Here is a 17,082-nt window from a genome sequence, read left to right as displayed (position 1 = left end):
TCCCGGTGCCAAAGATGTGCAGTTTAGGTAGGTTGGCCATGATAAAATTGCCCCTTCTGTCCAGGGATGTTCAGGTTAGGTGGGGTTTAAGGGAAGGAGGTAGGGGAGCGGGCCTGGGTGGGGTGCTCTTTCAGAGGGTCAGTGCAGACTCAATGGGTCGAATGGCCTCCTTCCACACTGTAGGGATTCTATGAATTCACACTTCTCTAAGTAACTAGGGTTGATTTTATGTATATAATTTGCTCTATGCAGCTATCTTTCACTCACTGCATTCTGTTTGAAAAATCATGTTGTACGAAGGAGACTTCTGTAGCTTTGGACATGAGTTTGAAGACACTAAAACCCCAAATCCCCTTCTCGCATCTTACTCGCTGGTCAATGCAACAGTGTCACAACTCATTTACTCCATTACTTATATACAAACTACACTGCGATTAGGAGTGTGGTGATGTGCATCACTGTAAATACATGAAAGCTAGACAGACACTAGAGGGAGCACCAGAAACATCACACACACACACTCAACCAATAGATAAGTTAGATAGGAGGCGACCAATGGACATTCACGATACACAAGGAGGTGACACGACCACAGGGGGGCATTACACCAACCCATACATAAAGGACACCACACACATGATCAGCCCCTTCGGCCAGTGGAGACAGTCAGTGAGGAGAGGCACAGGGTTGATTCATTATCACACCCACCACGTGGAAGACAGCAGCTGGTTAGTCAGTTTAGGTAACTACAATAGGATTAGCAGTAGTGTCGAACTCAAGTTATAAAAGTGTACATAGTGTAAATAAATGAGTTGAAGTTATTTACACGTCTCGACCTTCCTTGACAAATGCAACACAAGGAAGCCGCTTATGTTACAAAGGAAACATAACAAATCAAGGAGCACAATGTAAGATTAAACGAGGGGAATTGAATTGGAAATGGGTTGGGTTTGGTTTGGATATTCCGTTCATCCCAGTCAGTTAAAGTGGATATGATAGCAGTTTGATGAAGAACTTCAAAGTTGACTTGATAGATCATTTGTACCAAATGTATATCTGACAAAAACTAAAGATACTAAAATCACGTATTAGTACCACAAGCTTCTTGATAAGACGCTTGAGATTTCTGTTCCACAATAAAGTAATTACACTTGTGTGGCATGAATGTTACAGCCCAAGCCTAAATGTTGTCCAGATGTTGCTGCATGCAGGCACACTGTTTCATTATTGAAAGAACTGTGAGTGGAATTGAATACTGCCATCACCAGTGAACATTCCCGTTTCTGATCTTATGTTGGAGGGCAGCTGAAGATAGTTGTGCAATGCACTGAGGAACTCCAGCACTGATGTCCTGGGACTGAGATGATTAACATCTGGCAACCACAATCATCTTCCTTTGTGCGTGGTATGATTCCAGCCAGTGGAGAGTTTTCTCCCCAAATCCCATTGACTAATTTTGCTGGGGCTCCTTGGTGCCACACTCCCGTCAAAAGCTGCTTGATGTCAAGAGTGGTCACTCTCACCTCACCTCCAGAATTCAGCTCCTTTGTCAGTGTTTTTTGGTGAGTAAGTGCCACTTGATTGCACTGTTGACAACTCCTTTCACCATTTTGCTGATGAGTGAGAAGACACATGTGAATGTAATTTACTGGATTGGATTTGTCCTGTTAATTGTGGACAATTTAACCAGGCAATTTTCTCATGCAAATACGTGTGAATAGGAGGTTTTAGGATTTCATTCGCAGTTCAAGCTGTATCATCCACTCAGAACTTCTGTCTGAAAGTGGTTGCAAACACATCAGCTTTGTCTTGTAGGCTCTGTCGTCATTGAGGATGTGGATATTTATGGCACCTATCCCTCCCATTAGTTGTTTAATACTTCACCCCCATTCACAAGATCCATCGTTTCAAAGGTTGTATATCTTTTTGAAGTGGACCCTAACTGAAAGGAAAACCGAGCCTTCACGTTTCTAGGACTGGAAAGTGAAATGGAAACCTCAGGTTGCTGTGGAAACTGACACTGGTTGAAACCAAATAAAAAGATGCAGGGCCATCTGAATTTGAGATTATCCAGTGGTTACAGGCTGAAAGAAATGAAGGCTGGAACCAGGAGCTGTTTCTGTTACTTAAAGTAATTGACCAGATTTGGCCCTATGGTAGAGCCACAACATCAAGATGGCCATGAGCAGCTATTTGTCACCAATTGGAAAGAAAAAGTCTTATTGCCCAACTGGATGACTGTCAGTCAAACAGCCTCCCCAAAGACTCCAGGCCTAATCTGGAGAGTTGGCAACCCTAATTCCAATGAAATCCTGAAAGTCTACTCACCTTCCATTCTCCTTCAACTTCAACTGATCCAAAATTCTGCTGCAACAAATCTCATTCATCCATCACCTCCGTGCTTATTGACCTCCTGGCCCCGCAATATTTGGAGAAAGGAATCCAATACCTTTCCCAGCATGCTTTGAGGAAGGCCAAAATCGACAGGAAAGTGTTACAACCCTGCGTGGGACACATCCAGCTTGGGATGATTGTTCTCTAGTGCTGATTGGGCTGTGTTAACCGGCACTAGTATAACAGGTCAGGGACGCTGAGAAGTGTAACCGGGTCCTGTGTAAATACTGCTTAAATGCTGAATAAAAGTCTTTCTTATTGACATTTCGGACTAGGATAACTGAGATTTAAAAAAAAAAAATCATTGTTAAAAAACAAATCCGAAACCAACAACTGCCACCCTACCATTTCCCCCACCCCAAGCCCTGTTAGGCGGAGTGCTGGTGATAATGTTACCCTCAAGATGCAGCTCCAATGTCCCTATGCAGGCTGTGCACAGGTTGGTCTCTAAGTTACCATTCGTGCATACAGCAAGACCTGGACAATATTAGGGCTTTGGTTGATGAGTGGCAAGTAACATTCACACCATCCAAGATGGCAACCTCAAGAAAGAAGCGTCACATTTTTCCCATGATATTTAATGGCATTCATCAGTGAATCCTTCACCATGAACATTTCAGTTAACATTGACCAGAAACTCAATTAGACCAGTCACACAAATACTGTGGCTACAAGGGCAGGTCAGAGACTGGGAACTGTGTGGCGTGTAGCTTATCTTCCATCTCCCCAAAGTCTCTCCACTATCTACAAAGAACAAGTCAGGAGTGTGATGGAATATCCTTCACTTGCCTGGATGAGTGCAGCACCAAAAAGAATGTAAATGTTCCAAGACATCTGACACCATCCAGGATAAAGCAGCCAACTTGAACGCACCCCACAAAATATTCACTCCCTCCACCATCAATGCAGTGGCAGCACTGTGTACTCTCTAAAGGAACAGCAGCAACTCACCAAGGCTCCTTTAACAGCATATTCCATCCCCACATTCGCACCCACCTCGCAGACTCATGAAAGTATCACCACCCACATGCTCCCATCCAAGCAACACACAATCCTGATGGAACTATACCACCATTCCTTTATTGTCGCTGGCTCAAAATTCTGGGACTCACTCCGTTACATCACTATGGGTGTACCTGCACCAGGTGGACTGCAGTGGTTCAAAGGGGCCCCACCGCCACCTTTTTTGTTCATTCTTTTATGAGGTATGGGCATTGCTGGCTTTTCCTGCCCATCACTAATTGCCCATGAACCAAGTGACTTGCTTGGCCAGTTCTAAGTGCAGTTAAGAGTCAACCACTTCATTGTGGGTCTGGGGTCATATTGGCTTTGTAAGGACAGCAGATTTCCTTCCTGAAAGGACATTAGTGAACCAGACAGTTTAGATGAAGTGAGATCATGTTGAAGAAAGAACATGGACAATTGTATTCTTTCCTTGCACAGGACCACAACTCTATTAGCCCATAAGTCAAGGGATTGAATTTGGAATTTTGATGGTTTCTCAGCGTCTGTAACCGACTATGCAAGGCAATTCCTCACAAGGAAATTTGGGCACTTCAACTTCCTTTTCCTTCTGCTTTGTTCTTGATTTTCTGGAATTACTTTATACTGTTCATCCAAGTTCTATTGGCTATGTTTGAACCAAATCGCTTAGCATTGTAAAAGTAACAACTGACAATATTTGTTGGATAAAATTTATTATTTCCTAATATTGCTATTAAAAAGCAAAGATTGTGATTAGGAACGAAAACAATAATCCTGAGACATGAAACCAATCTGGTTTCTAAGGTAATCTTAAAGCATTGGAGGATAAAAACAATGCATCACAGTTTTGTTTTTAACCAGAACCGTTTATTTGCATTAAACCAATTTTAAAAATAGAATATACAAGCACATTACTCATACATTTTTCATTCAATCCAATAAAACAATCAATCCTCTGTTTAAGAAATTAATTCCATTTATTCTTATTGATCTGCCAAAAAAAAAAAAAAATGACCCTTCCCCAAGAGATTCCTGTATTTAAGAGATTCCTGTATCTTTGTCACAGGTGCAGCTGTGGGAAGACATCTCTTAAGAAGCTGCAATGAAGGAAATAAAAATCAAATCTAAATTCATTAAACATTGATCCATGAGGACAAGCGCTTTTCAATCTCTGGACTAATAAACATTTTTCTCAAAATTTCATAGTGCAAATACCAAAAATAGTATGAATTAAAAGCTCAATTTTGATTTTAACAGCACAATTTGCACTGTCAACTGAAAAGGTAATTATTTTTTATCTCTTTTTTTTTTAAAAAAAAAAGGCCGAGATGACGTTGGCAGTGTACACTATTATTCTATTCAATACACTTTACATCAATAATTCCCTGCTCCTCACCTCACAGGATTTCGCCTTTTTCTTCCACTCCAGAAGTCAACGTACCTTTGCATACTCACTGTCTTCAGCACCTAACCCAAGTAACGATTAATCATGTGTGCGCGTTTTGACAAGTGTGCGCTGGCTGGTTTGTTTGCTGTAGGGGGTTGGTTGTTGAGGGGGTTCTGCCCCCAGCCAATGCCTACACGTGCGGGATGGGTCACTGGATATCTATTATCAATAACCAGACCCAGTGGCCGAAATTCCCGGTCCTCATTCATGGCTAGGATTTTTCGATGCTGCTTAAGTGAATGGAGTTCTGGCTGGAACGCCAAATTTTCCGTTCTCGCTTGCAAGGGGTCCTGCCACGGAAAAGACAGGCAATCATGCTCAATACATTCTCCTGAACCCAAGAGGATAAAGGCTAACTGCAGTTGGTCAACAATCTCATCCCCACTCCATCGCCAGCTGACTCAGTGCACACTCTGGATTGAATTTGGTACATGGTAATGTTTATTAACTTCTTGGATCAACATGTTGATCCATTATTGTTGGGTGAAGGAGTTGCACTGCACATTCTTAATCTAACTTCTAGCTCAGTTGGCTGGACAGCTGGTTTGTGATGCAGGGCGAGGCCAACAGCGTGGATTCAATTCCTATACCGGCCAAGGTTATTCACGAAGGCCCCGCTTTCTCAGCCTTACCCCTCGCTTGAGGTGCGGTGATCCTCAGGTTAAATCACCACCAGCCAGCTCTCCTCCTCAATGGAGAGGCAGCTTATGGTCATCAGGGGCCATGTCGACTTTACACCTTCACAGCCACATTTAGAAAGTCTAGAATCTGGGCCGGGTTTCTCCCCTACCCGGCGGGGCGGGGGGTCCCGGCGGGATGGAGTGGCGGGAACCACTCCGGCGTCGGGCCGCCCCAAAGGTGCGGATTTCTCCGCACCTTTAGGGGCCTAGCCTTCACCTTGAGGGGCTAGGCCCGCGCCGGAGTGGTTGGCGAGCCGCCGGCCAGCTGGAAATGCCTTTGGCGCCACGCCAGCCGGGGCCGAAGGGACTGCGCCGGCCGGCGGAAGTCCACGCAGGCGCGGGAGCGTCAGCGGATTCTGACGTCATCACCGCGCATGCGCAGGGGGGTGTCACTTCCGCATCGGCCATCGCGGAGGCTATGGCTGAGGCGGAAGGAAAAGAGTGTCACTACGGCACAGGCCCGCCCACAGATCGGTGGGTCCCGATGGCGGGCCAGGCCACCGTGGAGGCACACCCAGGGCAAGATCGCCCCGCACCCTCCCCAGGACCCCGCCCGCGCCGGCAGTCCCGCCGGGAAGGTAGGTGGTTTGATTCACGCCGGTGGGACTGGCATGACAGCAGCGGGACTTTGCCGGGGGTAGGGGGGCCGCCGACCAGCACGGTGTGATTCCCACCCCCGCCAAATTTTTGGTGCTGGAGAATTTGGCGGCTGGCGGGGGCGGGATTCACGCCGCGCCCCCCCCCCCCCCACAGCGATTCTCCGCCCCCCCGTCCCTGATGTTTTGCAGACGCACCAGATCTCAGTCAATTCTTCTCAACTAGAATCGGTTATGCCAGATTCACTTCTAGCACTTGGGAGAGAAACATCACCAGTTGACACTATTAGCACTGAAATAAAAATGGCATTATTTTAATTTATGCAGAAAGTGTGCAACAAGCGTAAATTAGTGAGTGCTTCTCTGATCACACATTGCTTGGTCTTAGATTTCAGTTTATAAATAGACACAGATCAGTGGACTTGCACAGTTCCTCTTGGAAAAAGTTCCAGTCTTGAATTCTAACTGTGTACAAATGCACACACGTCAAACGATGGGAGGTTACGTAATGGAGAGAAAATGAGAATGAAGCCTACGAAAGGAACTTTAAAAAAAAAATGTAATTGAATAGAGGGAGTCCGAATGATTCTGGGTGAGGCCAAGGCCATAATGCAACATTACACATTACACCAGGGGCCAGAATTCCCAATCGGAGCGGCAATCACAGTCGGACTGCCACCCCACTTAGTCAGGAACTGCGCATTTTTCGCTCGACCTTCTGACCCAGGTTTGAGAAATGTGTAGCAGGCCAGCTCTTGGGACTTTTTAGTGTAGGGCAACAGTGTCAGGGGAAGTGAAGCCACACACTACTTTTACATAACCAGTGAGTTCAAAGGTCTCAGCCTTTTTGAGAAGCCAGGGAGAAGGTAAGTGTGTTAGGTAAGCAGGCAGGATGGGTCGGGTAGTCTTTCTCGGGTGTGTAGTCAGTAGTATAGCTACCCAGGAGTTAAAAGTGCTTTTGATCCTTCTAACTTTTCCTGGGTAACTATTCTATTGAGAGTCAGAACCACCCACAGCCTCTGATTTCAAAGAACAATACAGCACAGGAACACGCCCTTCAGCCCTCCAAGCCTGTACCAGTCATGATACCAACTTTGGCCAAAACCCTCAGCACGTCCATGTGCCATATCCCTCTGTACCCATCCTATCCATGTATTTTTCAAGATGCCTTTTGAATGCCGTTAATGTATCTGCTTCGACAACCTTCCCTGGCAACGCGTTCCAGGCACTCAACACCCTCAGCGTAAAAAACCTGCCTGGCGCACCTCCTCTAAACTTTGCCCTACGGACCTTAAACCTATGCCCCTTGGTGACTGATCCCTCCACCCTGGGAAAGAGTGCCTGCCCATCCACTCAATCCATGCCCCTCAAAGTCTTGTAGACCTAAATCAGGTCACCCCTCAACCTCCGTCTTTCTAATGAAAACAGTCCGAGACTATTCAGCCTTTCCGCATGGCTAATTTCAATCAGATGATTCCCAGTGATGATTGCCCATCAGATATGTAAGCTTCCTGGCCAATTCCCAGTCTTCACCTGGTGAGTGGGGGGGGCAGGGGCAGAAGGAATGTGGTGACCCCGGCACATCTTCTGGGGTACCTCTCAACCACGTCACCCAAGGGAACACCAATTCTGGGCCAAGGAGTTTTGGGTGTAGAGTGCTATCTCCGATTATCCCAAGTTCAGTGATGGCATTATTATCTCTGGGTAATGGACATTGTGGGTTCAAGTCCCACTTCAGAGACCCAAGCACCTGTTCTAGACTGATCCTCTGTAGTGAGTGTGACTGATTACTAAACAATCTCACATGACTATTTAAAAGAGTATTCCCTTGTGCCCTAGGTAATATTTATCCCTCGATCAACACCTTTAAAAACAAATTCTCTGAACATTATCGCATTGCTGTTTGTCGGAGTTTGTTGTGTGCAAATTGGCTGTTGTGTTTCATACATACACTTCGAAAATTACTTTATTTGCTATAAAGTGCTTTTGGACTTCTCAGGACTGTGAAAAGAACATCTCAGAAATACAAGTCTATCTTTTTACCCCATAATTCCCCACACAATGAATACCTGATCTCCACTGGGTCGTCTGGGAGAGGCATTCGTTGGAGATGATGCACACCAGAGTGATGGGTGTTAATGGCAAGGGGGATGGGGATCAGCGAATGGAACGTGACATTTTCTGTTGGTGCATTTTCACCGTGTTCCCCTGATGAACAGTATGAAGTAGCAGAAGGATCATCAGACTGGTCACCAGTTAGGACCTTCCTTCCGTGACCTGTACCTATATTTATACCTGGGGATAGGGTGGTTAGTCCAATACGTTGGGAGGGCTCCCACAACCCAGTTCACAGGACTGGGAGAGAGGAAAAGGCAAGAGCAGCCAAACGGAACATACATAAAATCACAAATCAGTAGAGTAGCAGTGATTTATTTCTGGTGTAAGCTACTCTCACTAGTTATTTGTCATATTTAAAAACGGGCATTTTACACCTGCTTGTTAAAGACTTAAACCCAACAACAGAAAGGAAAATAATTCATTCTGGTGATGGAGCACAATCTTCTCCAGGATTAACAAAATTAGATCCAATTTCAAGAACAGAAGTTCCAAATAATCTTAAACACATTAACTTATCACTCTGATCACTAACATGAACCACATGGAGCCACACAGCAAACATTCAGAATGGAGTAGAAACCATTGCTTGATAAGTGTGCCTCTTCCTTCACAGGGTCCATTTCCTTGCAACAGTAATTCCTTATTTGCTGGTTCTGTTCCTCTCCTAACCAAACTTAAACATCTTCCTCTGACTGCTCTACCTAGGCACACCATTTAACACATTTATGTCCCCAACATATTTCAAATTCTTCCTCCTCTGTCACCCGACATACGGGCGGGCCCATGTCCAACATGATGACCAAAGTTCCTGTCCAATCTGAAGAGTATATCAAACCCAGTCCGTGTTTAATAGGGGCCAGAAGCAACATCACAATCCACAATGCTCTCAGAATGCAAATGTCCAAACCCACTCTTAAATTAGTTTAAATAGAAAAAAAATATATTTTTTTCAAAAGGAGCTACCATGAAAACGTTTATTTGGTTTAATCCATGCACTATAAAAATAACTGATTTTGAAGGTTTGCTGGCTATTTATTTCTGAATTGAACCTCATAATCACATCACTTGATAGTTCACTTACCAACAGCAACCATCTTTCTTCCTTTATTTTACGAACAGTAAAGAAATGTGCTGTATGTTCAGTTCTGTATTTCTGCCGGAAGAAAATACTCTTTGACTCCTGCTAACTGCACACTTAAAAACTGTTGGATTTTTGGTTAGACAACAGGCTTGGACGTATGATTGAACAAAGTATTCAACACCAAGCTCCACAATTTAACTGCAGCAGGGAGCTCACAACTGATTCATAAATCCTGGCGCAGGGACGGAAGGGGAGGTAGAAATTCTCCGAAAGGGTATTGCTAACATTATTTATTCCGCATGGGGTACAGGAGGTTGGGTGAAGGCCAGGCATAATACCACAGAGATAGAGAGAATCAAAGTTTACCACATACTTCCTGCTGAACAGTTTCAAGTGGCATTCGCAGGAGACTGGTTGTTGACAGAGCAACCAAATTAAAATGACCTGAAAAGGGCCCGCGCTCTGTATTAAACTGAGAGTTAATGAGTCGAATAATTTCCTACCTCTGCTGCACAGTAAACTTGGTGAAGCAACAGTAGATCGTCTCAATTTACTAAAAATAAAACTTAAATGAATATCTCCATAACCGATTAAATAAACAGCAGAGGATAACTGAAAGACTGAATTGAAAGGAAGAAAATCCTACTGAAAATGTGTTATCGCCTTTGCTTCCAGAATGCGGAGCATTCTGGAAAATTGTCATCAATCATCCCTGTTATTTGTGAACAAATACCTACAGCACCAATTAAGATAAATGACTCAATCAAAAAAAAGTGAGATGTTCAATTTATTCTGGTCGTTAGGATTTGAACACGGCCACACAGTGAGGCCTGCGCTCACAGATTCCTGTGTTTATTTTTGCTGTGGTTTATTATCCCAATACGATGCAATAATTGTTGGATACTGAAAAAAAAAACTGCCGTGTCACTTCATTCACCATTCATAACAATTTACAAAAGATATAATTGCTCTAGGTTAGTGACCTGAAGAAAATGAACCATTTACAAAAATTGCTAAGCATTGACTGAATTTCCATGAATATATTATCTCAAGTATGCAGAAGTATAAGTCATTTCAGGAGAACCAAAGGAATCTGTGTAAAAGACGATTTCCCAAACCACACTACAATTTAAAATGTGATGTTTAGCTAAACACTCAACTTAAATCAATGATTATTCCAGAAAATTAATATATACAAAAGCCAGAACACCAGTTTTATATTGCAATTAAGTTATCAAGCGGTAGAACAGTCCCATACTCGCATTGATGTAGGCACTGCATAAATGCCAAACCTATTCCGACATTTACTTCCATTTCTAACTTTAAACAGTTGGGGAGACACAACCCACCTGCTTCTGATTTATTGCTTTATTGCCAGGATTATTTTAAGTGCAAACTTAAATAAAAGACTACTATAAAAAGCAAGATATAGCATAAAAATCACAGAACAAAAGCTGAAATAACAGAACCAAAATTCTGATTACTAAATACCACAGATTTATGTTGTGCAATCATAGAAAATGTATTAGCTTGAGCGACTGCTAAAATTGGCTTCCAAAACAAGCCAGGCCACAAAAATAAGGCTTCGCTATTAATAGGTATGAAATCAGACGTCTTTGGTTTGACTTGACTGGTTAACAGTTCCCATCTGCACTTTGACAGAGCGTCACAAACACTTCTCCACAATGTCCGGTGTATTTTGCTGCAAAGAATTTACCTTCGTCTCGGTTCCCACAGGCACCTTTTGAAGACAAGACATTATTATTATTAGTTGCCAGATTTGTATATTTCATCTTCCTTCACTTCCTTAATATAGGGTGGCACAGTGGTTAGCACTGCTGCCTCACGGTGCCAGGGACCCTGGTTCAATTCCAACCTTAGGTGACTGTCTGTATGGAGTTTGCATGTTCTCCCCGTGTCTGCTTGGGTTTCCTCCGGGTGCTCTGGTTTCTTCCCACAGTCCAAAGATGGGTTAGGTGGATTGGCCATGCTAAATTGCCCCTTAGTGTCCAGGGATATACAAGTTATGTTGCGGAGTTACGGCAATAGGGCAGGGGGAGAGGCCTTTCGGAGGGTGTGTGCGGACTCGATGGGTTGAATGGCCTCCTTCTGAACTGTGGGGATTCTGTGATGAAAAGCTAAGGAAAATCCATGAACCATGTAGCAGTATGGGCTTGGGAGGCTGGGACAGACAGATTTTTGTTCTCTCGGGGGATATGGAGAATGGACGGGAAAATGGAGTTGAAGCACCAGCTACGTTCGTATTGAATATTAGAGCAGGCTTGACAAGCCATATGGTCTACTCCTGCTCCTAGTTCTTGTATTCCGTCAAAGCCTCACATATGTTTGCTATTCTATGGATCAGCCATAAAGGAATTTTTGCTTCTCCCAAGTTTTTCTTTTGAAGGCCATGTTTCAACAAGTCTTCCTCTAGCCAAGATGGTGGGATGTTCAGCACCATTTAACACTTCTCAGAAACTGAAACATTCCGGGCTGGATTCCCACCACAAGAACCCCACAGGCGGGATGCGGACAATGGAGAAGTCCATTGACCTCAGGGGGGGATTCTCCGGTCGCCGAGTGAATGCTGTAGCCACCTAAAATGGCTGATTCCCTATTAATTTGGCCAAAACCCGATTTAAAATGGCTAACCGAAAAGGCTGATGGGAAAAGCAGCCAACAGGACACAAACGGACAGCTGCAGACAGAATAGCGTATTGGGCTCTGGGGAAGTCGGCCCAGATCGATACTCAAGACTATTAGCAGCACATCAACCCAGACATCTGCAGTTTAATCGGCTATCCCCGGGAACAATTGCAACATATTAGCAATTGAATGCGGGGCCAGACCTGTCGGTGCCTGCAGTGGCCGAAACAAAGACAGGTGAACGACCACCCCCCCCCCGATCAAGGAATCGCCCCGTTATTGGACGTATCGAACCCAGTGATTGGGAACAAGTCCAATCACTTGGGACTCAGGGTCAAGGACCGCCCCAAGAGGCGGGAAGCCCCTGAGCCCTATAAAGTGAGGGGCCAAATTCAGATCTCTCTCTCTCTCCCTTCTTCTCCTGCTCGAGACCTTCGCAAGAACATCGACCAGAAACTGTAAGTTTGACTCCAGCGATCGCTACCTGATAAAGACTCCTAGCCATCGACCTGTCTCAGCCTTTTGAATCCCGCGGGCCAGATCCGATTGGATAAGCCATTCGTCTCCCTGACCTGGTGGGCCCTTCCTAAAGTTAAGTATTGGCCAGTAGTGGTAGGTTTCGATATAGATAGTAGGATTATTGAGTAAGCATTAATTGTTGTATATAATAAATGACCGTTGATTTCAATCTTACTAAGCGGTGTGCTGACTTATTAATCATAACTCAAACTTGAACCACGTGGCGGTATCAGAAAGATACCTGGCGACTCGTGAGCAAAGGTGACATAATCAGAGCTAATAAACTAAGGCTAAAAAGAGCAACAATGCAGCCGGAGAATCCCGCCTCCTCATGCTTCTGTCCATATGCAGAAAGACTTGGACAACATGAAATGAAAAAATGAAATGAAAATCGCTTATTGTCACAAGTAGGCTTCAATGAAGTTACTGTGAAAAGCCCCTAGTCGCCACATTCCGGCGCCTGTTCGGGGAGGCTGGTACGGGAATTGAACCGTGCTGCTGGCCTGCCTTGGTCTGCTTTAAAAGCCAGCGATTTAGCCCAGTGAGCTAAACCAGCCCCTGACATTCAGGCTTGAGCTGATAAGTGGCAAATAACAACCATGTCAGACAAAGACCATCTCTCTCCAACAACAGAAAACTTAACCATTCTCCATGACATTCAATATCATTACCTTAACTGAATTCCCCACTATCAACATGCTCGGGGTTCCATTAGCCAGAAACTTAACTAGACTAGCCATATAAATACTGTGTCTACAAGAGCAGGTCAGAGGCTGACTGTCCTGCAACAAATAGCTCACCTCCTGGCTCCCCAAAGCCTAGTGAGAAGTCTTACAACAACAGGTTAAAGTCCAACAGGTTTGTTTCAAACACGAACTTTCGGAGCACTGCTCCTTCCTCAGGTGAAGGAGCAGTGCTCCGAAAGCTAGTTTGAAACAAACCTGTTGGACTTTAACCTGGTGTTGTAAGACTTCATACTGTGCTCACCCCAGTCCAATGCTGGCATCTCCACATCATGGTCCCCAAAGCCTGACAACCATGTACAAGTATCAGGAAAATCAGAGTTTTAATATTTTCCTTTTGTAAAATCACTGTTGTATTCTCATTTACTGAAAAACAAGCTTGTGGGGTCATGACTGGCTTAATTGGACTAGAGATATAAAGACTGCAAAGGTCAAATATTGATACGGTGTGGAGGCAGTTGGCTTGATATGGCGATGAACAGAGTTGAATAAAAATTTACATTGGAGACCTCGTGGGTGGTAGCTGCTGAGATCTCTTAAGTAACTGGTGTGATCGCACAAAGATAGTGCTGTGGACAAAGCCAGTCCTGTGAGAACCAATTTGCTGTCACCCTCAGAGAACATCCTAAGAGCAGCAGGGAATTAATTGTGTAGTAAGGTTACTGGAATTCTTTAGATTAGAAAATCTAGAAGTACTGAGGCCATCAGAGGCGGGGCGAGCTTCAAGTATATTTTAAGCCAAGATCTGCTTGGAAATGTTCTGAAAGCACTGTTCTAAGGTGTGTAGCTATTCTTGTGTCTTAAGTGTAATTTTTTTAATGTCTTTATTTTAATAATGTTTCACTTTAATATAAAATCATCACAATTGAACTGAGAAATTACAACCTGATTTCAGAAACCTCCTCATAATACACAAATTGCAAAACCGTTCTAGTAGCTGTTTCAAGTTTCCCTTTGGAATTTGGGCACCTCGACATTTATCATCTGCCATGCATAATAATAATAAATATAATAATAATCACTTATTGTCACAAGTAGGCTTGAATGAAGTTACTGTGAAAAGCCCCTAGTCGCCACATTCTGGCGCCTGTTCGGGGAGGATGGAACGGGAATTCAACCCGTGTTGCTGGTCTTGTTCTGCATTACAAGCCAGCTGTCTTAGCCCACTGTGCTAAACCAGCCCCAACATTGCCAAGGCACAAGTCAAGAGTGCGATGGACACTCTCCACTTGCCTGGATGAGTGCAGCACCAGGACAAAGCAGCCTGCTTGATTTGCACCCCATCCACTGCCTCCAACAACCACTCCCTCCCCCACCGACACACAGTGTTCCATCTACAAGTACTGCAGCAAATAGCCAAGGCTCCTTCGACAAAACCTTCCAAACCTGCAATCACTACCACCTAAAAGGACACGGACAGCAGACGCATGGGAACACCATCACCTGCAAGTTCCCTTCAAGCCTCACACCAACCAGACGTGGAACTATATCATCATTCCTTCACTGTCACTGGGTCAAAATCCCTTCCTAACAGCACTATGGGTGCACATATATCGCATGGACTATGGCAGCTCACCATCACTTGCTGAAGGGCGACAAAGGATGAGCAATAAAAGCTGGCCTAGCCAGCAATGCCCACATCCTGCAAATTAATAAAAAGGAAGGCGAGTGAGAAATTCTCCAGAACAGCTGTCATTGCATTCTACAGCTTAAGCTTACCTCAGAAAGCACAGCAAAGGGAGCAATTAAATTATTTTGAATTGTTCCCCATCTAACTAACGTCCTTTATTTTGGGTGGACATTAGCACTTGGAAATGTGCATTTCTGGACTAGCTTAATTTTTTTTAAATGTCAAATTTCTCCCAGCCTCTTCTTATTGCGAATGGTATCTCACTCCAGTTCACGGTGGAGTACTGATGTTGATAAGGAGGTTATGTCATCAATTTAACCAAAAATAAAAATAAAACGTATAACATTGAGAAATGGAACAAAAGAGCTCAATTGCTTCATATTAATTCTATTCCTAAACAAATTCTCATGGAAAAGGAAATTTGTGAAGAGGGCGGGTGTAACTTCAGCACATAAGTGCTCTCAAATTATAGAATTTACAGTGCAGAAGGAGGCCATTCGGCCCATCGAGTCTGCACCGGCACTTGGAAAGAGCACCCTACTTAAGCCCACACCTCCACCCTACTTTCGTATCCCAGTAACCCCACCTACCCTTTTTGGACATTGAGGGTCAATTTAGCATGGCCAATCCACCTAACCTGCACATCTTTGGACTGTGAGAGGAAACTGGAGCACCCGGAGGAAACCCTCGCAGACATGGGGAGAAAGACATGGGGAGAACTCCACACAGAAAGTCACACGAGGTCGGAATTGAACCCGGATCCTTAGAGCTGAGAGGCAGCATTGCTAACCACTGTGCCACCCCATTCCTGTTTTATTTATCTCAGCTTTTCTGGTCCCCTCTCCATAGATGCTGCCTGACCTGCTGAGTATTTTCTTTTAAAAAAAAATATTTTTATTCTCCTTTTTCACATTTTCTCCCGCATTTACACCCATCAACAGTAAACAATAATCAGCAACAGATATGTCAATCCCCATAACAATAACAACGATCCCATCCTCCCACCAAACCCCAAACATCAGCCCGTATGTTTACATAAACAAATGACAAAAAGGAATCAGGGATTACCCATAGTCACCCTTAATATACACAGCCCCCCTCCCCCCCCAACCATCCCCACCCCCCAACTAATGTTCGATGTTATCCAGTTCTTGAAAGTGCATAATAAATAGTGCCCATGACTTGTAGAACCCCTCCGAGCTTCCCCTCACTTCGAACTTAACCTTCTCAAGGGTCAAGTATTCCAACAGGTCCCCCCGCCACGCCAGGGCACTGGGTGGAGAGGCTGCTCTCCATCCCAGCAGGATCCGCCTTCAGGCGATCAATGAGGCGAAGGCTATGATATCTGCCTCCGCACCCGTTTCCAACCCTGGCTGGTCCGACACCCCGAATATGGCCTCCCGGGGACCCGGGTCCAGTTTCACACGCACCACCTTGGAAACTACCCTAAACACCTCCTTCCAATACTCCCCTAGCTTTGCACAGGACCAAAACATGTGAACGTGATTAGTGGGGCTCCCCCCGCAACGCTCACACATATCCTCTACTCCTTCAAAAAAATCGGCTCAACCTTGCCCTCGTGAGGTGCGCTTTATATACCACCTTCTGCTGTATCAGCCCCAACCTCGCACATGAGGTGGAGGCATTCACTCTCCGGAGCACCTCACACCAGACCCCCTCCTCTATAACCTCTCCCAGCTCTTCCTCCCACTTTGCTTTGATCCCTTCCAGTGGTGCCTTATCCTCTTCCAAAATAGCTCCGTACACCGCTGACACTGCCCCCTTCTCCAGTCCCTCCTGCTGAGTATTTTCAGCATTTTCTATTTTCTTTTAGGTTCCCAACATCTGCTATTTTGCTTTTGTATGCCTAACTGTAAATAGGTGTTGAATCATGGAGTACTCCCATTGATTCTGCATCACTATTCCTGTTCCTGTATAGTGATGAAAGAACTCCATGATAAAGACGTCTCCAAAGGAACAAATACAAGGCAGTAGTGTTATACCTCATTTTCTGAAGAAGGCAGATCCCTTGGCTCGCCTTCTCTCTCACCCACTGCCCTGTCCTCCAGTTCTTCATCCTCTTCGTCTTTGGCAATGAAATGCCGCCTCCTGTACTCTCGCCGTGTGACTGAATCCAGAAGTGGTACCGACTGCGGAAGATCCTGAAACATTTAATATGCTGCATTATGCTATATCTTTTTAAAAATTGTTAAAATGAATTCACCTTTCCCCATATTGGGCATC

General features: G+C 44.6%; 2 protein-coding genes across 8 annotated transcripts in view; both read right to left on the bottom strand.

The window, feature by feature from the left end:
* The window catches only part of LOC140392826 (centrosomal protein of 104 kDa-like), a 493,850-nt gene that overhangs the window by 339,184 nt on the left and 137,584 nt on the right, over positions 1-17,082 (bottom strand). The window lies entirely within an intron of this gene.
* LOC140392823 (uncharacterized) overlaps positions 10,069-17,082 on the bottom strand; it is a 36,867-nt gene continuing 29,853 nt past the window's right edge. For all 3 annotated transcript variants that reach the window (XM_072478494.1, XM_072478493.1, XM_072478495.1), the window contains 2 exons: positions 16,842-17,000; positions 10,069-11,041 (listed from right to left, as the gene is read on the bottom strand). In XM_072478494.1, coding sequence (XP_072334595.1) covers positions 10,967-11,041; positions 16,842-17,000 — 234 coding nt within the window. In that variant the 3' untranslated portion in view covers positions 10,069-10,966. The remainder of the gene's footprint in view (positions 11,042-16,841; positions 17,001-17,082) is intronic.

The sequence above is a fragment of the Scyliorhinus torazame genome, chromosome 16, assembly GCF_047496885.1.
Source record: "Scyliorhinus torazame isolate Kashiwa2021f chromosome 16, sScyTor2.1, whole genome shotgun sequence".
NCBI lineage: Eukaryota > Metazoa > Chordata > Chondrichthyes > Carcharhiniformes > Scyliorhinidae > Scyliorhinus > Scyliorhinus torazame.
This window is presented reverse-complemented; position numbering and strand designations above follow the sequence as displayed.